Source organism: Chlorocebus sabaeus, chromosome 1 (assembly GCF_047675955.1).
Source record: "Chlorocebus sabaeus isolate Y175 chromosome 1, mChlSab1.0.hap1, whole genome shotgun sequence".
NCBI classification, from domain to species: Eukaryota; Metazoa; Chordata; class Mammalia; order Primates; family Cercopithecidae; genus Chlorocebus; species Chlorocebus sabaeus.
The window spans coordinates 99,778,933-99,795,516 of NC_132904.1; the positions used below are offsets into that span (position 1 = coordinate 99,778,933).

At 34.7% G+C, this 16,584-nt stretch overlaps 1 protein-coding gene across 3 annotated transcripts in view; it reads left to right on the top strand.

Moving 5' to 3' along the window:
- DYNC2H1 (dynein cytoplasmic 2 heavy chain 1) overlaps positions 1-16,584 on the top strand; it is a 370,568-nt gene that overhangs the window by 181,390 nt on the left and 172,594 nt on the right. For all 3 annotated transcript variants that reach the window (XM_073020665.1, XM_073020669.1, XM_008020676.3), the window contains 3 exons: positions 8,209-8,369; positions 9,726-9,851; positions 13,432-13,542. In XM_073020665.1, the coding sequence (XP_072876766.1) occupies positions 8,209-8,369; positions 9,726-9,851; positions 13,432-13,542 (398 nt within the window). The remainder of the gene's footprint in view (positions 1-8,208; positions 8,370-9,725; positions 9,852-13,431; positions 13,543-16,584) is intronic.

Genomic DNA, 16,584 nt, shown 5'->3' on the forward strand with positions numbered 1-16,584 from the left:
GGCTTGCCCAAGGCCTGTGACCACTACTGCTTGGCTGTCACTGATGTTCATTCAAGGCCTGAGGCTACCTTAGTCAGCAGGTTGTAAGCCAGCAGATTCCCTTCTGGCCCAGAATGGATCTTGAAACATCAACTAAGGAGCAAAGGCCTGGAATCATAGGCTTCAGGAATCTTCCTGGTGCTTTATTTTCCTGTGACTGGGCTTTTGTCCAATTTGCAAGACATAGTCCTCTGTACTATTCTCTCACCTTCCCCTGAAGAGAAGGAACCTGTCCGTGTGCTGCATTGCCTGGAGTTGAGGGAGTGGTGATGCAAGTACTCTTGTGGGCTGCTGCACTTGGTGTTACACTGGGTCACACCCCAAGCCCACTGCTATGGACACCAGAATAGCACCAAGGCTTGCCCAAGGACTGCAGTCACTGTGTCCTGACTGCTACTCGGATTTATTTGGGCCCTCAGGCCATTTAATTAGCTAGTGGTAAAGATGACTGGGACTTGGTTTCTTCCTGCTGAAATAGAGGACTTCCCTCTGGCCCAGGGCTGCTTTATATGCTCCTTCCATGGGCACTGGTAGAATTCTGCCTGGTAATGAGGAGGAAATTAAAGAAAGAAAAAGAAAAAGGAAAAGAAATAAGCTTGTCTGTATTAGGCTGACTTATCCCAGAGGCAGCAACAAGCACAGCCCAGACCCAGGAAAAGCCTCGATAAACACTATCTGAGAAGCTAGGACACAAGGAATGTTCTCTGGAGACTCTCCCAGTTCTCCCTCAACATAGGAAGGAGAAAAACAAATTTTCCTTTCTCTTATGGTATGAGTTTATAGATTCCTGTTCTCTGTAACTAGTAGCTTCAAGTATTCTGTTTTATCTAAGCAGTACAATGAAGCTCATGAACCATCTAAGCAGACCTGAGCTACAGCCACCTGGGCACTGTAGTGAAGGTTATGAGATAAGCCCATGCAAGACACTTGAGCAAAACCTAGGTAACAGCCATCTGGGCTGAATAGCAAGGGTCATGTGTAATTCTGGGTTATGCACCTGTCACAATTTGATTAACTGACTTCGTTCTGCCTCTGTATCCTTGCTTTCACATCACTGCAATCCTGCTTCAAGCTAGCCCACTCCCTTTTTGAAGTGTGTATAAAGGTCAAGAGCTGTCTTTGTTCTGGGCCCAGTCTCAGGATGTTAATCCACTGGTTCTGAGTGCACTCAATAAAATCCTCCTGCTTTACTCCGAGGTCTCTCTTGTCCCCCGATTCCTGTAACAGTATTGTGTTCTGCTCAGTGACTGGACCACACTGAGTTCCAATGTAAAGTCACACTCACTTCACTTTCCTCCCCTATGCACACAGATTCTCTCTGCACTGTGCTGCCTGTGGTTGGGGAAGGAGTGGTATAGGCAATCCAAGACTATTTTTCCTACTCTCTTCAATGTCTCTTTCCTTGTGATTCTATTGAAATCAGCTGCTGTGATCACTCACTAGATTTTTGGTTCATATGAAGGTGTTTTCTTACGTGGATAGTTATTCAGTTTGATGTTCCTGCAGGGGACAATTGCTGGAAGATTTCTATTTGTCCATCTTGCTCTGCCTTCTTCTTAACTGTTGATCCTAAAGACTGCAGTAGTTGGAAAAAAAGATACTGGTGTCCATGTTTGGAAATGCTTTTGAATATACTTTATCTTGTTATTGTAACAATTAACATGTTCCCAAATTTGGATACACATGGTGAGTAATCACTGTGTAATACACATCTAAGAATATGGAAAACAGTTGTCCCTGTATTTAGCATTAAGATTAGTTGAAGTAGCCTTTTACTAGCATATTTGAGAAAATAGAAACAGTAAGACAAAAATTCTTCATTTCCCGTCAACACATCTACCATTTGCATTAGTACTCATACTCATTCTGCTTTCCTTTCTCTTACTATGACAGAATATCTTTGCTGTAATCAAAGGTCAACTCATTTACTTCTTCTTCATTTCTGCCATTATCATCTTCTCCCACATCATGAATTTCACCTTCTTTGCTGGATCATTTTTTTCAGCATACAAATATATTTTAGTATCATCTGTCTTAAAAATACCTCCCTTGGTCTCAGACCCTTTTCTAGCCAGTTTTTCACTTAGAAAAACTATTAAAATAGTTAATCCTATTTTTCACTTCTTTCTAAACTCAAAGTTGTCCATTTCTTTCTTTATAGAACACATTCTTCTCTTGATTGGTATGTTTCTTTTTTCATTCCCCAACCCTTTTAGGCTGTTCCTTTTTACTTTCCTTTACTGGCTTCTTGTCTGCATGTCTTCTAAGTGTTAGAGTACTTTTCTTTTTTACTATAGTTTTGCCCTGGGTTTTATTCTTTCATTATTACATATTCTCCCTGTAGGCGACCTTACCCAATCCCTGGATTTAAATATCATTCTTAAATTATTGACTCTTGTATCTCTTATTTCCAGCCCTGAAATTCTAGGCTTGTGTATTTAATGCTTATGTGATGTTTTTGTATTAAAAACATCAAAAATAAATATCTCAAATTTAATGTGATCACTACAGAACTTTTGATTTGTTTATACTATCATCCACTCAATTGTTTAATCCAAAACCCCAAAAGTACAGTCATGTGTTGTTAAAACAGTTGTTTAACAGTTTAACAGTGTTGTTTAACAAAAGTACAGTCATGTGTTATTTAACAGTGGGGATGCATTCTGAGAAATGTGTCATTAGGCAGTTTCATTGTGTGAATATCATAGAGTGTACATAAACCTTGATTGTACACCCTCATACACACCTAGGCTATATAGTATAACCTATTGCTCTTAGGCTACAAACCTGTGCAGCATGTTAATGCACTGAATGCTATAGGCAATTGTAACACAGTGGTAGGTATTTGTGTCTCTAAACATAGAAAAGATACAGTAAAAATACAGCATTATAATCTTATGGAATGACCATGGTATACATGGTCCATCATTGATTGAAACGTCATTGTGCAGCTCATGTAATTCTTTCCTCTCTTCTTTCTTTCTATACCCAACCTACCATCAAATTCTTTTGGTTTCAACCCTAAAACTTATTCTGAATTCATTTTATTTGCTTTATTAGTACCAACCTAATACAAGCTATCATCAGCTCTCAATTACTGCCATACCTTTTGTTTGTTGTCTCTATCTTCAGAATATATCCAGAATCCAGTCACTTCTCAGAACTTTAGGACTTTCTACCACTTTTTTAAAGCCATTTTTACATAAGCAAGATTATTACCATTCAGGCGTCTATCCTTCCCCACTTTAAGTCTATCCTCAACATAGCAGCTTTTTGAAATATAAATTAGATCATATCATTCCTCTGCTCCAACTCCTCTGATGGAATGTGACATCTCATCTTCTTCAGAATCCTTACAATGTCCTACAAGGTCTTACCCTCAAATCTTATCTCCTAATCACTCTTGATCCTTGCTCAGTTCTTTACCCACATAATTGTCTTTTTCTTGCTTTTTTACTGCTCTAAGTATGTTTCTGAAATATCAGAACCTTTGTACTTGCTGTTACTATTGCTCAAATGCATGTTAAAATAAAACAGGACACTTTTCAGAGAGGTACTTAAGAGTTTTTTTCCTACTACCCATTTAGTCTTTAATAATGTGGTCTTTGTGCCACATTGCACATGACCTTTCCTACTGATTTTATAGTTTGACTATCAACTCTTTGAAATACTTATGGTACTATTTCATCTCCAGGTCAAGTGACATTTAAGGTTTAATGACATTAATTAAAAACCTCATGTCATTTATATATTCAGATGCTTTGAAAGTTTAATACATTTCTAAAATCATACTCTTTCTAAGCAAAAATTATGTTTACTATTTTATGGCTATATGACTTTGTATTTGGTCAAGTAGCTTTCTTAAATTGTTTTCATGTAAAATTGGAGTTTTTATTTCATGAGGAAGTTTTAAAAATTCAAGTCACTGGAGAACAACAGGCACTTACCTCTTTTTAATCAAATTTTAGAGCTTTGATTTTAAATGTAATTTCTCAAGCATCATTCATATGGAAAGATCCTTATTAAGTTTTAGCAACTGTTTTGATAATCTATAAACCTTAAAATAGTAAATTCAAAAGATGTATTTATGGAAGTAGTTTTGATTTGAAGATTTAAATTCGTATAGCAATCCTCAAAGCTTTTAGGGATGCCTGTTTAATAAGATTCTACAAAGCAAGACTTATGTGCTGGCAAAATCTACTACATTACTTTTTAAAAATGGCACTGACCAGATGCAAGTATTCTTACTTCTGTAATTCTGATGTAATTTTGACTTAAAAAAAAAACTATTGTGAGGACTATATTATGCTATGTGTATTGAGGTATTGGGAATGTAAAGAGACATGTCCCCATACAGTGCTGCAATAACTACAGGAACCAGAAATTTTTAAATGTTCTTCATCCAAAAGTTTTTTTTTGAACTATACATCCTTCCTAGTTTTACAGTTCTGTACCTCTCTTATGGCATCATCCCATCCCATGTACCTTGCTTTCATAGCTCAATCTGTCTTATCAAGTCTGTGTCTAAAAGAAAGAAAGACTTAAGGATATTTGCATTCATTATCTATTGCTGCTAGAAATTTATCAGGTTTAAACAATGCCCAGTTATCATCTTCTGCAGGTCAGAAACCTGATGGGCTCACCAGGTTTCTTTGTTCCAAGTTTTGGAAGCCCTGGGGAAAATCCACTTCCAAACTCATTAAGGTTCACAGCCCTATTCAGTTTTAGGACTGAGGTCCCCATTTTCTTTCTGTCTTTTGGTGTCATTCTCAGCTTTTAGATGCCAGTTGGTATCTAGCCCCCTTCCTCCATCTTTAAAGCCAGCATTTGCAGATTGATTCCTTTGCATGCTTCATATCTCTCCTGTTTCTCTTTTCTGCTACACTTCTTTGACTCTAACTAGAGAAACTGCTCCACTTTTAAGGGGTCAATTGATTAGCTTGGCCCACGTGAATAACACAGGATAATCTTCTTACTTTTAAGTTCATGACCTTAGTTACATTTGCAAAGTCCCTTCACAGCAGTACTTAGTTTAGTTTTTGATTGAATAACCAGGGCTTAGGATTCTTGAAAGAGATATCTTTAGAATTCTGCCTACCACAACATATATGACTTTTTTACTTGTCTCTAGGGTTGAGTACTATTCCATTTCTAAAACGTAGTTTCCCATTTAATTGGTTCACATATATTGGGTTAGGTAGTGGCTGTTGATTTTCCTCTTTTTACTGATGTTTGTGATACATTTTTACAATTGTTTTTTTCTCATAAAAGAAAGGTAATTTTATACATCTGATACTTATCAGCTCTTTGTTACGGAGGATGAGAGGAATGAAAAAGAATGAATCTATTATACTTACTACGTATAATAGTTTTGATAATTTGCCACTTTCTTTACTCAGGTACCTGCAAAGTACGGGAGTCAATTTGTTCCTTTTTCAATTGCAAGTTATTTCTTTTTTATTATATCAATATTTTATTTGCATAAAATGCAATAAAGGTTTAAGTTATTCCTTTGTCTTATTTTTTTTTGAAAGAAATGCTGTATTTATTTTTAAACTTATGGTCAGAATATCAGGTTCCAGTGATTTCCAAATAGTTTTGGATTCACAGTGCAATTTTTCATGCACAGTGCACGTAATTCACAGTGCAATTATTATTTTTGGCTAACTTTATTAAATAGTTTTGAATGATTTGTATTGAGGAGTCTGATGGTATCGTGAATCAGAATTATTTGGACTGATAAAACCAGTATACTCAGTTCACTTAAAGTGCAACAGAAATTTTGCCGGAGTTTTTTGGGCAGGATGGCTAACATCTAATTCCAAGTAATATGAATGTCACCTGTGTTACATTAAATGGCAAGGTATTTTTCATGATTTTTTTTCTCCAACTCAAAATGTTTTATTGCTTTGAAATATTGTGTAAAATGAATTAATGGATATATACTTATATCCCGTGGGATTTTAAAATTAAAAGTTATAATTGAATTTGCTAGTCTCTGGATATAAAGTAGTGAAAGATTCAGTATGATGTTTGCCCACATGAAGTTTACAGTGTACATTGGTTAAATAAATAAGTGGTATGGTAATCTGCATTTTAGCTTTTTTAGACAGTTTTTGTATTGGCATATATTTTCCAAATAAAGCACACTTAAGTCAGCAAGTAGTTATTTTAAATGAAAATATTTTATATATATTTTGACATTTTTGTTGTATAAGATATAGTAATTAGAGGAGTATCAGGAAATGCATAGACATGAAAAGAAAATGAGAAACACCTGGTATTCCATCATTAGCACTAATCATTGTTAACGTTTCTATGTATGCCTTTGCTTTCTTTTTAGGCACATAGAAGTGTATGTATTACAATTTGGCATTATTGCCAAATCTCTTGAATAATCTGATTTCTCTGTATATTATCTTTGACCTCAACATGTTTGTAACTTCAGTTTCAATGTATGGCTATCAGAAATTACTCAGACTCCTGTTAGAAACTCAATTTCTTTCTACCAGTTTTTAGCTAGTATCAACAGCTACAATGAAAAGCCCTCGTACATGCTTCTGCATCCGTATCCTGAATTGTTTCTTAAATTATTATAATTTTAATTACTGATCAAGGCCATGTACATTTTAAAGACTTTTGATACACTTTATTAAATCAGACAATATATTTAATTGGCCTAGATATTTATTGAATTTATAAATAAATAAGCGAATGCAAAATGAATAGAAATATTTCTTACTGCATTGCAAGTACATAAGAATTCTTTATTGCTAAATTTAAATTGCTAACAATTGAATAGTTGTTAGCAATTTAAACTTAGTTAAAAAGAAAATTTATAAAATATGCCCCTAAAAACAATTCATCAATTTTAAGTGGCTCTTGGAGTAAATTTCACCTGTTATTAGGAGTATTTCTGACTTTGGAAATGCTTAGCATTATGGGTTGCTGTTGTGAAGAATAGACAAGGGTGCTGCTTTATGCATGAAATGTACCTTTTCAGGTTGGTTACCTAGAAATGTCTCTTTTGACCCATCATGATAACATTCAATTTATATTTTAGAGTGTTTACTATTCTTAATTCTTTAAGGATGTCCATATCTGAGGTGCAGTCTTGTCTATTCACTTCTACTTTTGAGAATGTATGGAAGCCCTTCTTGCCCATGTACTCACTCAGTTACATACTCCTAATTTTTTCTTAATTTTTAACTCCTGTGTAACACTCATTTTAACTCAATTCAAACAAGTATATTTGAAATTATTAATTGACATGAGCCTTTTCAGTTTGGCTTTTATGAAATACATCAATAATGGAAACATTCAAGTTTTAGCAGAAGAGAGAGTATTAGTTTTCTTCCCCATAAAATTAATGTAATGATATTTGTTTCTCAGGATCATTGTATGGTTTAGATATCATTTAAATAAACTACCTGATATAATGCTTAGCATTCAGTAGGTGATGAATAAATGGCATTTGTTACAATTATTGTACTTATTTTGCTTCCAAAGGACATGTGGATTGCTTTATCCTTGTTTTGCAATTGAGGAAACTGAGGCACATTGCATTTTAATGATTTGCATAGGGTCATTTGGCTAACAAATATAAACTGACAGTTATGTATTTCTGTCTTAAGGATTCTTTTCACTACCCATACAGTTTTTTTTCCCCATGGGCATAAGAAATAAATTTTTGGCATGAAACCATTTACCCATATCATGAGAAATCTGATTCCCCATATGCATGACACAGAGTAGGCACTCAGCTATCATTAATGAATTGTATTGGACTAATGAGATACATAGATTGATGGTTGGGTTCACTCTTCTCTTGCATTGTGGTCTCAATTTACAATACACCTACAGGCCTGTATGGTGGTCTCAATTTACAATACAGATGTTAAATGTGGTAATCAGGGTACCTACCTCATAGCATTGTAATAATAAGATGATATCATACATGGAAAACATTTAGGAAAATGCCTGGCACCTTAAGCATAAAACAGATGTTGACTCTTACTAATACATGATTTTAGAGTGGAAAAACTTTAATATCTGATGAGATTATAACTCACCTGGGTATTCTCTATTATATATCATATAATTAGATTTAATAAACTTTTTAATAATGCATACTGCTTTTATTTTTAATTTTTAAAATATATCTTTTAGGACTGAAAGAGGTGTCCCCACTGCCTCTAAATCTCAAACGTTTATACAAAGAGACACTGGAAATTGAACCCATTTTGATAATTATTTCTCCGGGTGCTGATCCTTCTCAGGAACTTCAAGAACTTGCTAATACTGAAAGAAGCGGAGAGTGTTATCACCAGGTAAGTACATATTGTCCCGCTGTTTTTGTCTTTGCTATTGCTGTTCCAACACTTGATGATATTGATCAAATGAACATTTTTGGTTGTGATAAGCCAAATAATGCCCCGAAAAATGTCTATGTCCTAATCCTCAGAACTGTGGATATGTTATTTTCCATGGCAAAAGGAACTTTGCTGATATAATTAAGGATCTTCAGATGGGATGAGTAGCCTGAATTAGCCAGGTGGACCCAATATAAAATCACAAAGGTTTTTTTTTTTTTTTTTTTTTTTTTTTTTTTTTTAAATAAGAGGGAGACAGGTGAGTCAAGAGCGAAGATAGGAGATATGATGATCCAAGTAGAGGTCAGAGAAGAGAGAATATGCTGGCTTTGAAGATGGAGGAACGGGCCATAAGCAAAGAAATGTAGGTGGCTTCCAGAAACTGGAAAAAACAAGGGAAGAATTATCTTTTAGAGCCTTTAGAAAGAACATAGCCTTATAGTAGTACCTTTATTTTCAAACCCAGAACCTTGATTTTAGCCTGGTGAGAAACTTCTGGCCTCCAGACATTTAATGATAATTTAAGGTACTAAATCTGTTGTAATTTCTTAAAGAAGCTATAGGAAATTCATACATTTGCTTTCATTTTGAGAATTACTTTTAAAATTTTACTTGGATGCTTTTACGATAAATCACAGTAATGTTAATTTACACTTTATTTACCTGAACTGAAAGAAATACATAAAATTTTGAGTAAAATATATTCATTGTAATGCATTTTTTTTTCCTGAGGTAGGAACTTTTGTTTGTTCAAGGTGTCTCCTTTTTTTCAGTTTGCATGTAAATTTGAAAATGAAATGTATTAATTCACCCTCAATGTTTAACAAGTGAATACATCTTTTTCTCCGGGAAAATAATTAATAATGATTTTTTAAAGAACTGAATAATTCATAGCAACCAAAAATTGAAAAGTAAAAATTTTACAAAGAAAAATATAAATGAAATATAGCAAAATAGTAGCGCTGTTAGGCTCAGGTGTGCAGGTTCTGCACTAATAGAGTGTTCTGGTCAATCATAGTAGATGAGGTCTATATTAGGTCAATATTCAGGTATCAGTGAGGTATCTTAGGAAGGGGAGCTCTACAGATTGTACCTGTTACTAGTGATTCTGGCAGGAAACTTAAACTATTCATATAAGCTTTTAATTATTTAAAGAAGATTAATTTCTGGTATTAGTTTGATTCTTCTTCCAAATTTATTATTAAAGCCAGTTAGGAAGGTTTGGGGATTACTATTATTGAATCTCATACCGTTATATTATAACATGTTAGCAGATCTGTTTTTTAAATTTTGTTTGTTTTTTTGCTTTTGCAGGTTGCCATGGGTCAAGGTCAAGCTGATTTAGCAATTCAAATGCTAAAAGAATGTGCCCGCAATGGAGACTGGCTCTGTTTGAAGAACTTACATCTTGTGGTATCTTGGCTGCCAGTTCTGGAAAAGGTAGATTCAGATAAATGTGGTACAGATAATATCTATTGTACTCAACTTAGTAATCTTCAAGGGACATCAGTATTAAAATGTCATGCATTATTTATGATGATTTAAAAAGTAGGATTTGAGAAATTTTAGATTTAAATATTTCCTAAATATATACAATTATGCAAAATAAGATATTAATAGGAAGTCTATAAAAATCTTTTTTTAAGGGCATATAAGAGAAGCCAAGACATTTTTAATGCGATTGACAGGGAAGCTTAGAAGACATATTTATACCATTAGTTTCTTTTTATGCTCTTGTTCTCTTGGTCTGTATTGGGAGAAGAGACATAATAGGGCGTCAGAGGGAACTGCCTAACTTCCTAGGGGCTAATGAAGCTGGAGAGTAAACTGAAGCAAATGTTTCATTTATCTCAAATGGACTCAGGAGAAAAATAGTCTTAAGACCAGACAGGTCGCTGGATAGGCTTTACGTGCAAACCTAGATTTTATTCTGGTGCTTATTTAAGAAAGATGAGTAGGGTCTTGGGTAGTTAGAGATGATTCTGAAGAGATATTCCTTGAAAGCCAAATGGGATTTTGCTAAGTATAGGCAAAGAAAGGATATCATGATTTTAATTCCATCAGCACAAGCAGAGATAGTGCTGGGCATGTCCATCCCTAGTCCAAGGAATGAAGAGATGTCCTTGATAGTGCTAGAGGGGCAGGCCAGGCAGGAAGTGTGGGGAAATTGAGTTAGACGACTAGGAAAGAGCTAGGTTATGGAATACCCTGAGAACCATGCAGAAGATTTTGGAATTTTTGTCCTGGGACTTAGAGAGCCAAAGGAGGTCCTTAACAGAGAAGTTTATTTATATTCTGGCAGTAGTATATAGAAGCGAACAGAATAGAGTAAATTGAGGGAGGTCCTGCCCTAGTTGTGAGGTATTAAAAATTTCTGCAGTCCTAATTAATTGGCAACTACACACTTCCACAAATAGAGTCAATAAATTTTTGACGAATAAGTTAATGAGTAAGTGAATGAACTGATGGACCATGGTGATTCATGATTCATTACTTGTAATCAAGAGGAGATACAGATTTTTAGACTATGAATATTCATGTAATTCTATTATGGCTTTCTGTAAAAATTACTAGTGTGTAAAAATATAATCTTTTTTTTTTTTTTTTTTTTGAGACAGAGTCTCACTCTGTCCAACCCAGTCACCCAGGCTGGAGTGCAGTGGTGCGATCTCGGCTCACTGCAAGCTCCACCTCCTGGGTTCACGCCATTCTCCTGCCTCAGCCTCCTGAATAGCTGGGACTACAGGTGCCCGCCACCGCACCCGGCCAATTTTTTTGTAGAGACGGGGTTTCACTGTGTTAGCCAGGATGGTCTCGATCTCCTGACCTTGTGATCCGCCCACTTCAGCCTCCCAAAGTGCTGGGAATCCAGGCGTGAGCCACCGTGCCCAGCCAAAAATATAAAATTTATGTCTGATAAATCGTATATGTTTTGTTTTGTTTTGTTTTGTTTTTGAGACAGAATCTTGCTCTATTGCCTGGACTGGAGTTCAGTGGCACAGTTTTGGCTCACTGCAATCTCCACCTCCCGAATTCAAACGATTCTCGTGCCTCAGCCTCCGAAGTAGCTGCAATTACAGGCATGTATCACCATGCCTGGCTGATTTTTGTATTTTTAGTAGAGACAGGGTTTTGCCATGTTGGCCAGGCTGGTCTCGAACTCCTGGCCTCAAGTGATTGCCTGCCTCAGCCTCCCAAAGTGCTGGGATTGCAGGTGTGAGCCACCGCCCTTGACCTGATAAACCATACATGTTTTCAGATATATGAAGAAGACTGGTGAATGCTTGTACTGCTTTCTGTGTCAAACCGTTGATTGATAGCTACTAATCTATGTAAAATATAGTTATTATCTTGAAAGCACTTCTTAATTAGAACTCTTAGAAATAGTATATAATATTATGTAATTTTTAAAATAACTGATTATTATTTGCTTTTCTATTAGTTTGAATGAATTGATTGGATATAAATTTATAAATTTATTGTAAATCCAACTATATCCAGCTATAAATCCAACTATATCACAATGTATTGTTTTACCTTTTAAATTTTTTTAGATATGCTAACCCAAAGCAAAGGTTTATATAAATTTTCCTTTTTAAAGTTATGAGGTGTAAATACATTTTGTCCTTTATAATTTTAAGCAAGCACAATGTTTTTGTGGCCATTCTTTTTTCATTTTTTTCCATCGTCTTTACTCTACATTTCATGTGATATTAAATGAATGTTAGTGTTTGACATCAATTATATTAAAATAATTTTTAGACTTCATTCTCTTTTAGAGCTATCAAAATTTCTTCTGTCATTTATTTATTCATTTATTAAATTTACAGATACTTGCTGAGTACAAGAAAAAGCCAGAAATTGTGCCAGGTTCTGGTTACCTACAGAATTTGTACCTGCCCTCTGTGAACTTAATTTAGAAGAGACAGATCACATTAAGAACTATATTGTGGGATGAGGAATACTAAGGGAAAAATTTACAAAATGACATGGGTGATGAAACTTGCTTTGGATTGTGGTAGTGAAGAGTTGGAGAAGATATTCCCCTAAGACACGATATTTAAATTATATTTTGACCGATAAGTAATAATTTGTCAGATTACAAAGAGAATAATAGGCAGATAAAATATGATGAGTATAGATAGTCATAAGAGTCTGGATAAATGACTAAAGCCCACAGTATGAGAAAGCATGGGCAGATTAATTTGTATGGTGAAGTTTTGAATTTATATTACAGGCCATAAGGTGCTACAAAAAATTGTAAATAAGGGAATTAATATCATTATATAACTCTGTAGAAGCAAGAAGCTGGTAGTGCCGGGCGCCGTGGCTCACGCCTGTAATCCCAGCACTCTGGGAGGCCGAGGCGGGCGGATCGCGAGGTCAGGAGATCGAGACCATCTTGGCTCACACGGTGAAACCCCGACTCTACTAAAAAATACCAAAAAAAATTAGCTGGGCTTGGTGGCGGGCGCCTGTAGTCCCAGCTACTCAGGAGGCTGAGGCCAGAAAATGATGTGAACCCAGGAGGCGGAGCTTGCAGTGAGCCAGAGATCGCGCCACTGCACTCCAGCCTGGGCGACAGAGTGAGACTCCGTCTTGGGAGGTGGGAGGAAAGAAGGCTGGTACTTTAAGCATAGCAATTATAGCTAACACTTATTTTGAACTTACTATATATCAGGTACTGTTTTGGTACTTACGCAATTCTATGTGATAGGTACTATTATTATCCTTGTTTAGAGATGGAATAAGTCAAAGAGCCCAAGGTCACCTAGCAGGTTAGTGACAAGGTTCAAATTTCAACCCAGTCAACATGACTTTAGATGCAGATTCTTATTCATTACACTGAGCTAGCAATAGAGAAAAGATAAAAATTTAAAGGAAATGTAACCAAAGCATTAAGAAATTTATCAGAATGTTACAGAAGTTTTAATTACAAATAGTTATTAATAGTATAATGATAAAAGAGAAATATTTGTGTGTATTTAAGTAAATTTTTATCATTGATTTTGTAAACAAGGAATTGAATACTCTTCAACCTAAGGATACCTTTCGTCTTTGGCTCACTGCAGAAGTTCATCCCAACTTTACTCCTATTTTACTACAGTCAAGTTTGAAAATAACATATGAGGTAAGAAGATTTAAAATTTGGATCTGTAGTCATATGAAAGCAGTAATCTATACATGACTTCTAAAACTTTGTAAATGACTATTACATAGAACACACAATTTCTTTTTACATTTAGATGAGGTATAATATACATAAATAGCATAAGATATAAAATACCTTTAAATCTTTTCAAATTTTATTTCATACTTATGTTTTTGTTTTTATTGTAGTAAGAAACACATAACATGACATTTACTATTGTAACCATTTTTAAGTGTATAGTGCAATATGCACCTTGTTGTGCAGTAGATCTCTAGAACTTTTTTTATCTTGCAAAACTGAAACTCTGTGACCACTGAAGAGCAACTCTTCATTTTGCCCTATCCTCTGGCAACCACCATTTTACTTGCTAAGAGTTTGACAACTTTAGCTACCTCATTTAGTGAAATCATGGATTATCTTTTTGTTATTTCACTTAACATAATGTCCTCAAGGTTCATCCGTGTTTTAGCATATGACAGGATTTCCTTTCTTAAGATAGAATAATATTTCAGTGTATGTATATACCGTATTTTCTTTATCCATTAATCCATCAGTGGACATTTAGGTCTTTTACTTCTTGGCTGTTGTGAATAATACAGTGAACACAGGTGAGCACGTATCTCTTCACGATTCCACTTTCAATTATTTTGGGTATGTAGCCAGAAATGGGATTGCTGGATCATATGGTGATTCTATTTTTAAGTTTTTGATGGAACTTCATACTGTTTTTCATAGTGGCTACATCATTTTATATTCCCACTAGCACTGAACAGTTTCTCCACATCTTCACCAACAGTTTTCTCTGAGTGTGTGTGTTTAATAGTGGCCATCTGAGTGGGTCCGAGGCGATATCTGATTGTGGTTTTGATTTGCATTTCCCTGGTGATGAGTAATGTTGAGCATCTTTCATTTGTTTGGACATTTATATGTCTTCTTCGGAGAAATGTCTTTTCACATTCTTTGTCTATTTTTCAAATTATTTGTTTTTTTTGCTGTTGAGTAGTATTAATAGTTCGTTATATATTCTGGATACTAATTGCTTAGTATCTTATCAGATGTATGCAAATATTCTCTCTCATTCTGTAGATTGCTTTTCACGCTGTTGATTGTTCCCAACCTCCCTGCCTTCCTTCTATCCTTATGTCCATCCATCCTTATATCTCTCTAACATGTAATGCTAGGTAGATCCAACCCAAACCTTATATAGCTAAAATTGTGTTTGTAATGATATTTTATGACTTGTCAAAGTCATAAATAAAATAGCAAACTATTAAAACTTTCATTTTGTTAGTGTTTGTAACTACATGCTATTTTATTTTATTTTATTTTTGAGATAGGGTCTCGCTTTGTCACCCAGGCTGGAGTACAGTGATGCTATCACAGCTCACTGCAACCTCAACCTCTTGGGCTCAAACAATCCTCCCATCTCAGCTTCCTGAGTAGCTGGAACTACGGGTGCTTCACCATGCCTGGCTAATTTTTTAAGTTCTTCCTTTTTTTTTTTTTTTTTTTTTTGAGAGACGAGGACTCACTATGTTGCCCAGGCTGGTCCTGAACTCCTAGGCTGGGATTACAGGCATGAGTCACCATGCCTGGTCCTACCTGTTATTTTAGATCAGTACTGCTCTTTTTCATCTGAAGGTGTTAGTTTCATTTAAGGAAGAAAAAGGCTAAGCATTAATCCAGGAATGCAAAGATGATTTAATACAGGAAATATTTTAATTGAATGATTATAAGGTCTATTAAGAAAGAACTTTCCCAGAATCTTCTCCAGCTACAATCCCACTATATACTTCTACTAATCTATATCCTAGAACTGGATTGCATGAGCCATGAGGGCGGGGGTATTTTTTTTGCTTGCATTTTTGAACTTAGCATATAATTCAAGGCCAAGTAAGAGGAATTCAGTAAATGTTTCAATAAGGGGGTATTATTATACCAGGTAAATTGTTGCTTGAATGTTTTAATGTGTGACCTTTTCTGGGATCTTTAAGAGTTAATTTGATTACATTTTTATGGAAATTTTCAATTTGATTTCAATTATCAGTGAACTTTTTATTTCTTGAATTACTATAGGAAATTTTAACTATCTTAGCTTAGACTATTTGTTTAGTTCATTGAGATGTTCAAAATGATTATATGTATGTGCATATATATAATATGGACATATATTATCATTTTTTAAAATTGTTAAATTCACTTCATCATTTTTTTCTTTTTTTGATTAGTTGTCAGAGTTGTTTAAAAAATTTGTTGTCCAAAGAACTGATCCTTTACTTATGAATTTGCTTTTCCTGATTCTTTTCATTTCACTGAATTTTCTTTTTTCTGTTTTTCTTTCTAATGTTGTCTTTAGATTTTTTCTGCTTTTACTCTTCCTGATTTCTTGAGTTGAATGCTTGTTTTGTATTTACTTGCATTCATACTGAAATTGTTCTAAGTCTGAATTTGCAGCTTAATACGTCTTTGGCTTTATTTCACAATTTTGGCATATTAGTGTTTTTGTTTCATTATTTTTCAGTCTATATTTATATGTGATTTTCTCTTTAAGTGTATAGGATTTATTAATTTGCATGCTCTTTCATGTAGTGCCTTTTTAAAAACTCTAAGTGGTTTGGTTTCCTATTAATGTCATGTTTTATTGAATAGTGTGCAGAAATTTGGCCTTATCTATGATAGTTTTTATAAATGTTTCATAAACATAAAAAGCTTTCATTTAAAAAGTGTAAATTTGCTAGGTACTTAATATTTCAGCAGTATATTTTCTTTCTTTTCTTTTTTTTTTTTTTTTTTTTTTTTTTGAGATGGAGTCTTGCTCTGTGGCCCAGGCTAGAGAATAGTGGTGTAATCTTGGCTCATTGCAACCTCTGCCTCCTGGGTTCAGGCAATTATCCTGCCTCAGCCTCCCAAAAAGCTGGGACTACAAGTGTGTGCCACCACACCCGGCTAATTTTTTATTTTTATAACATAAATATATTTTATTTTTATTTTGTATTTTTAGTAGAGGCGGGTTTCACCATG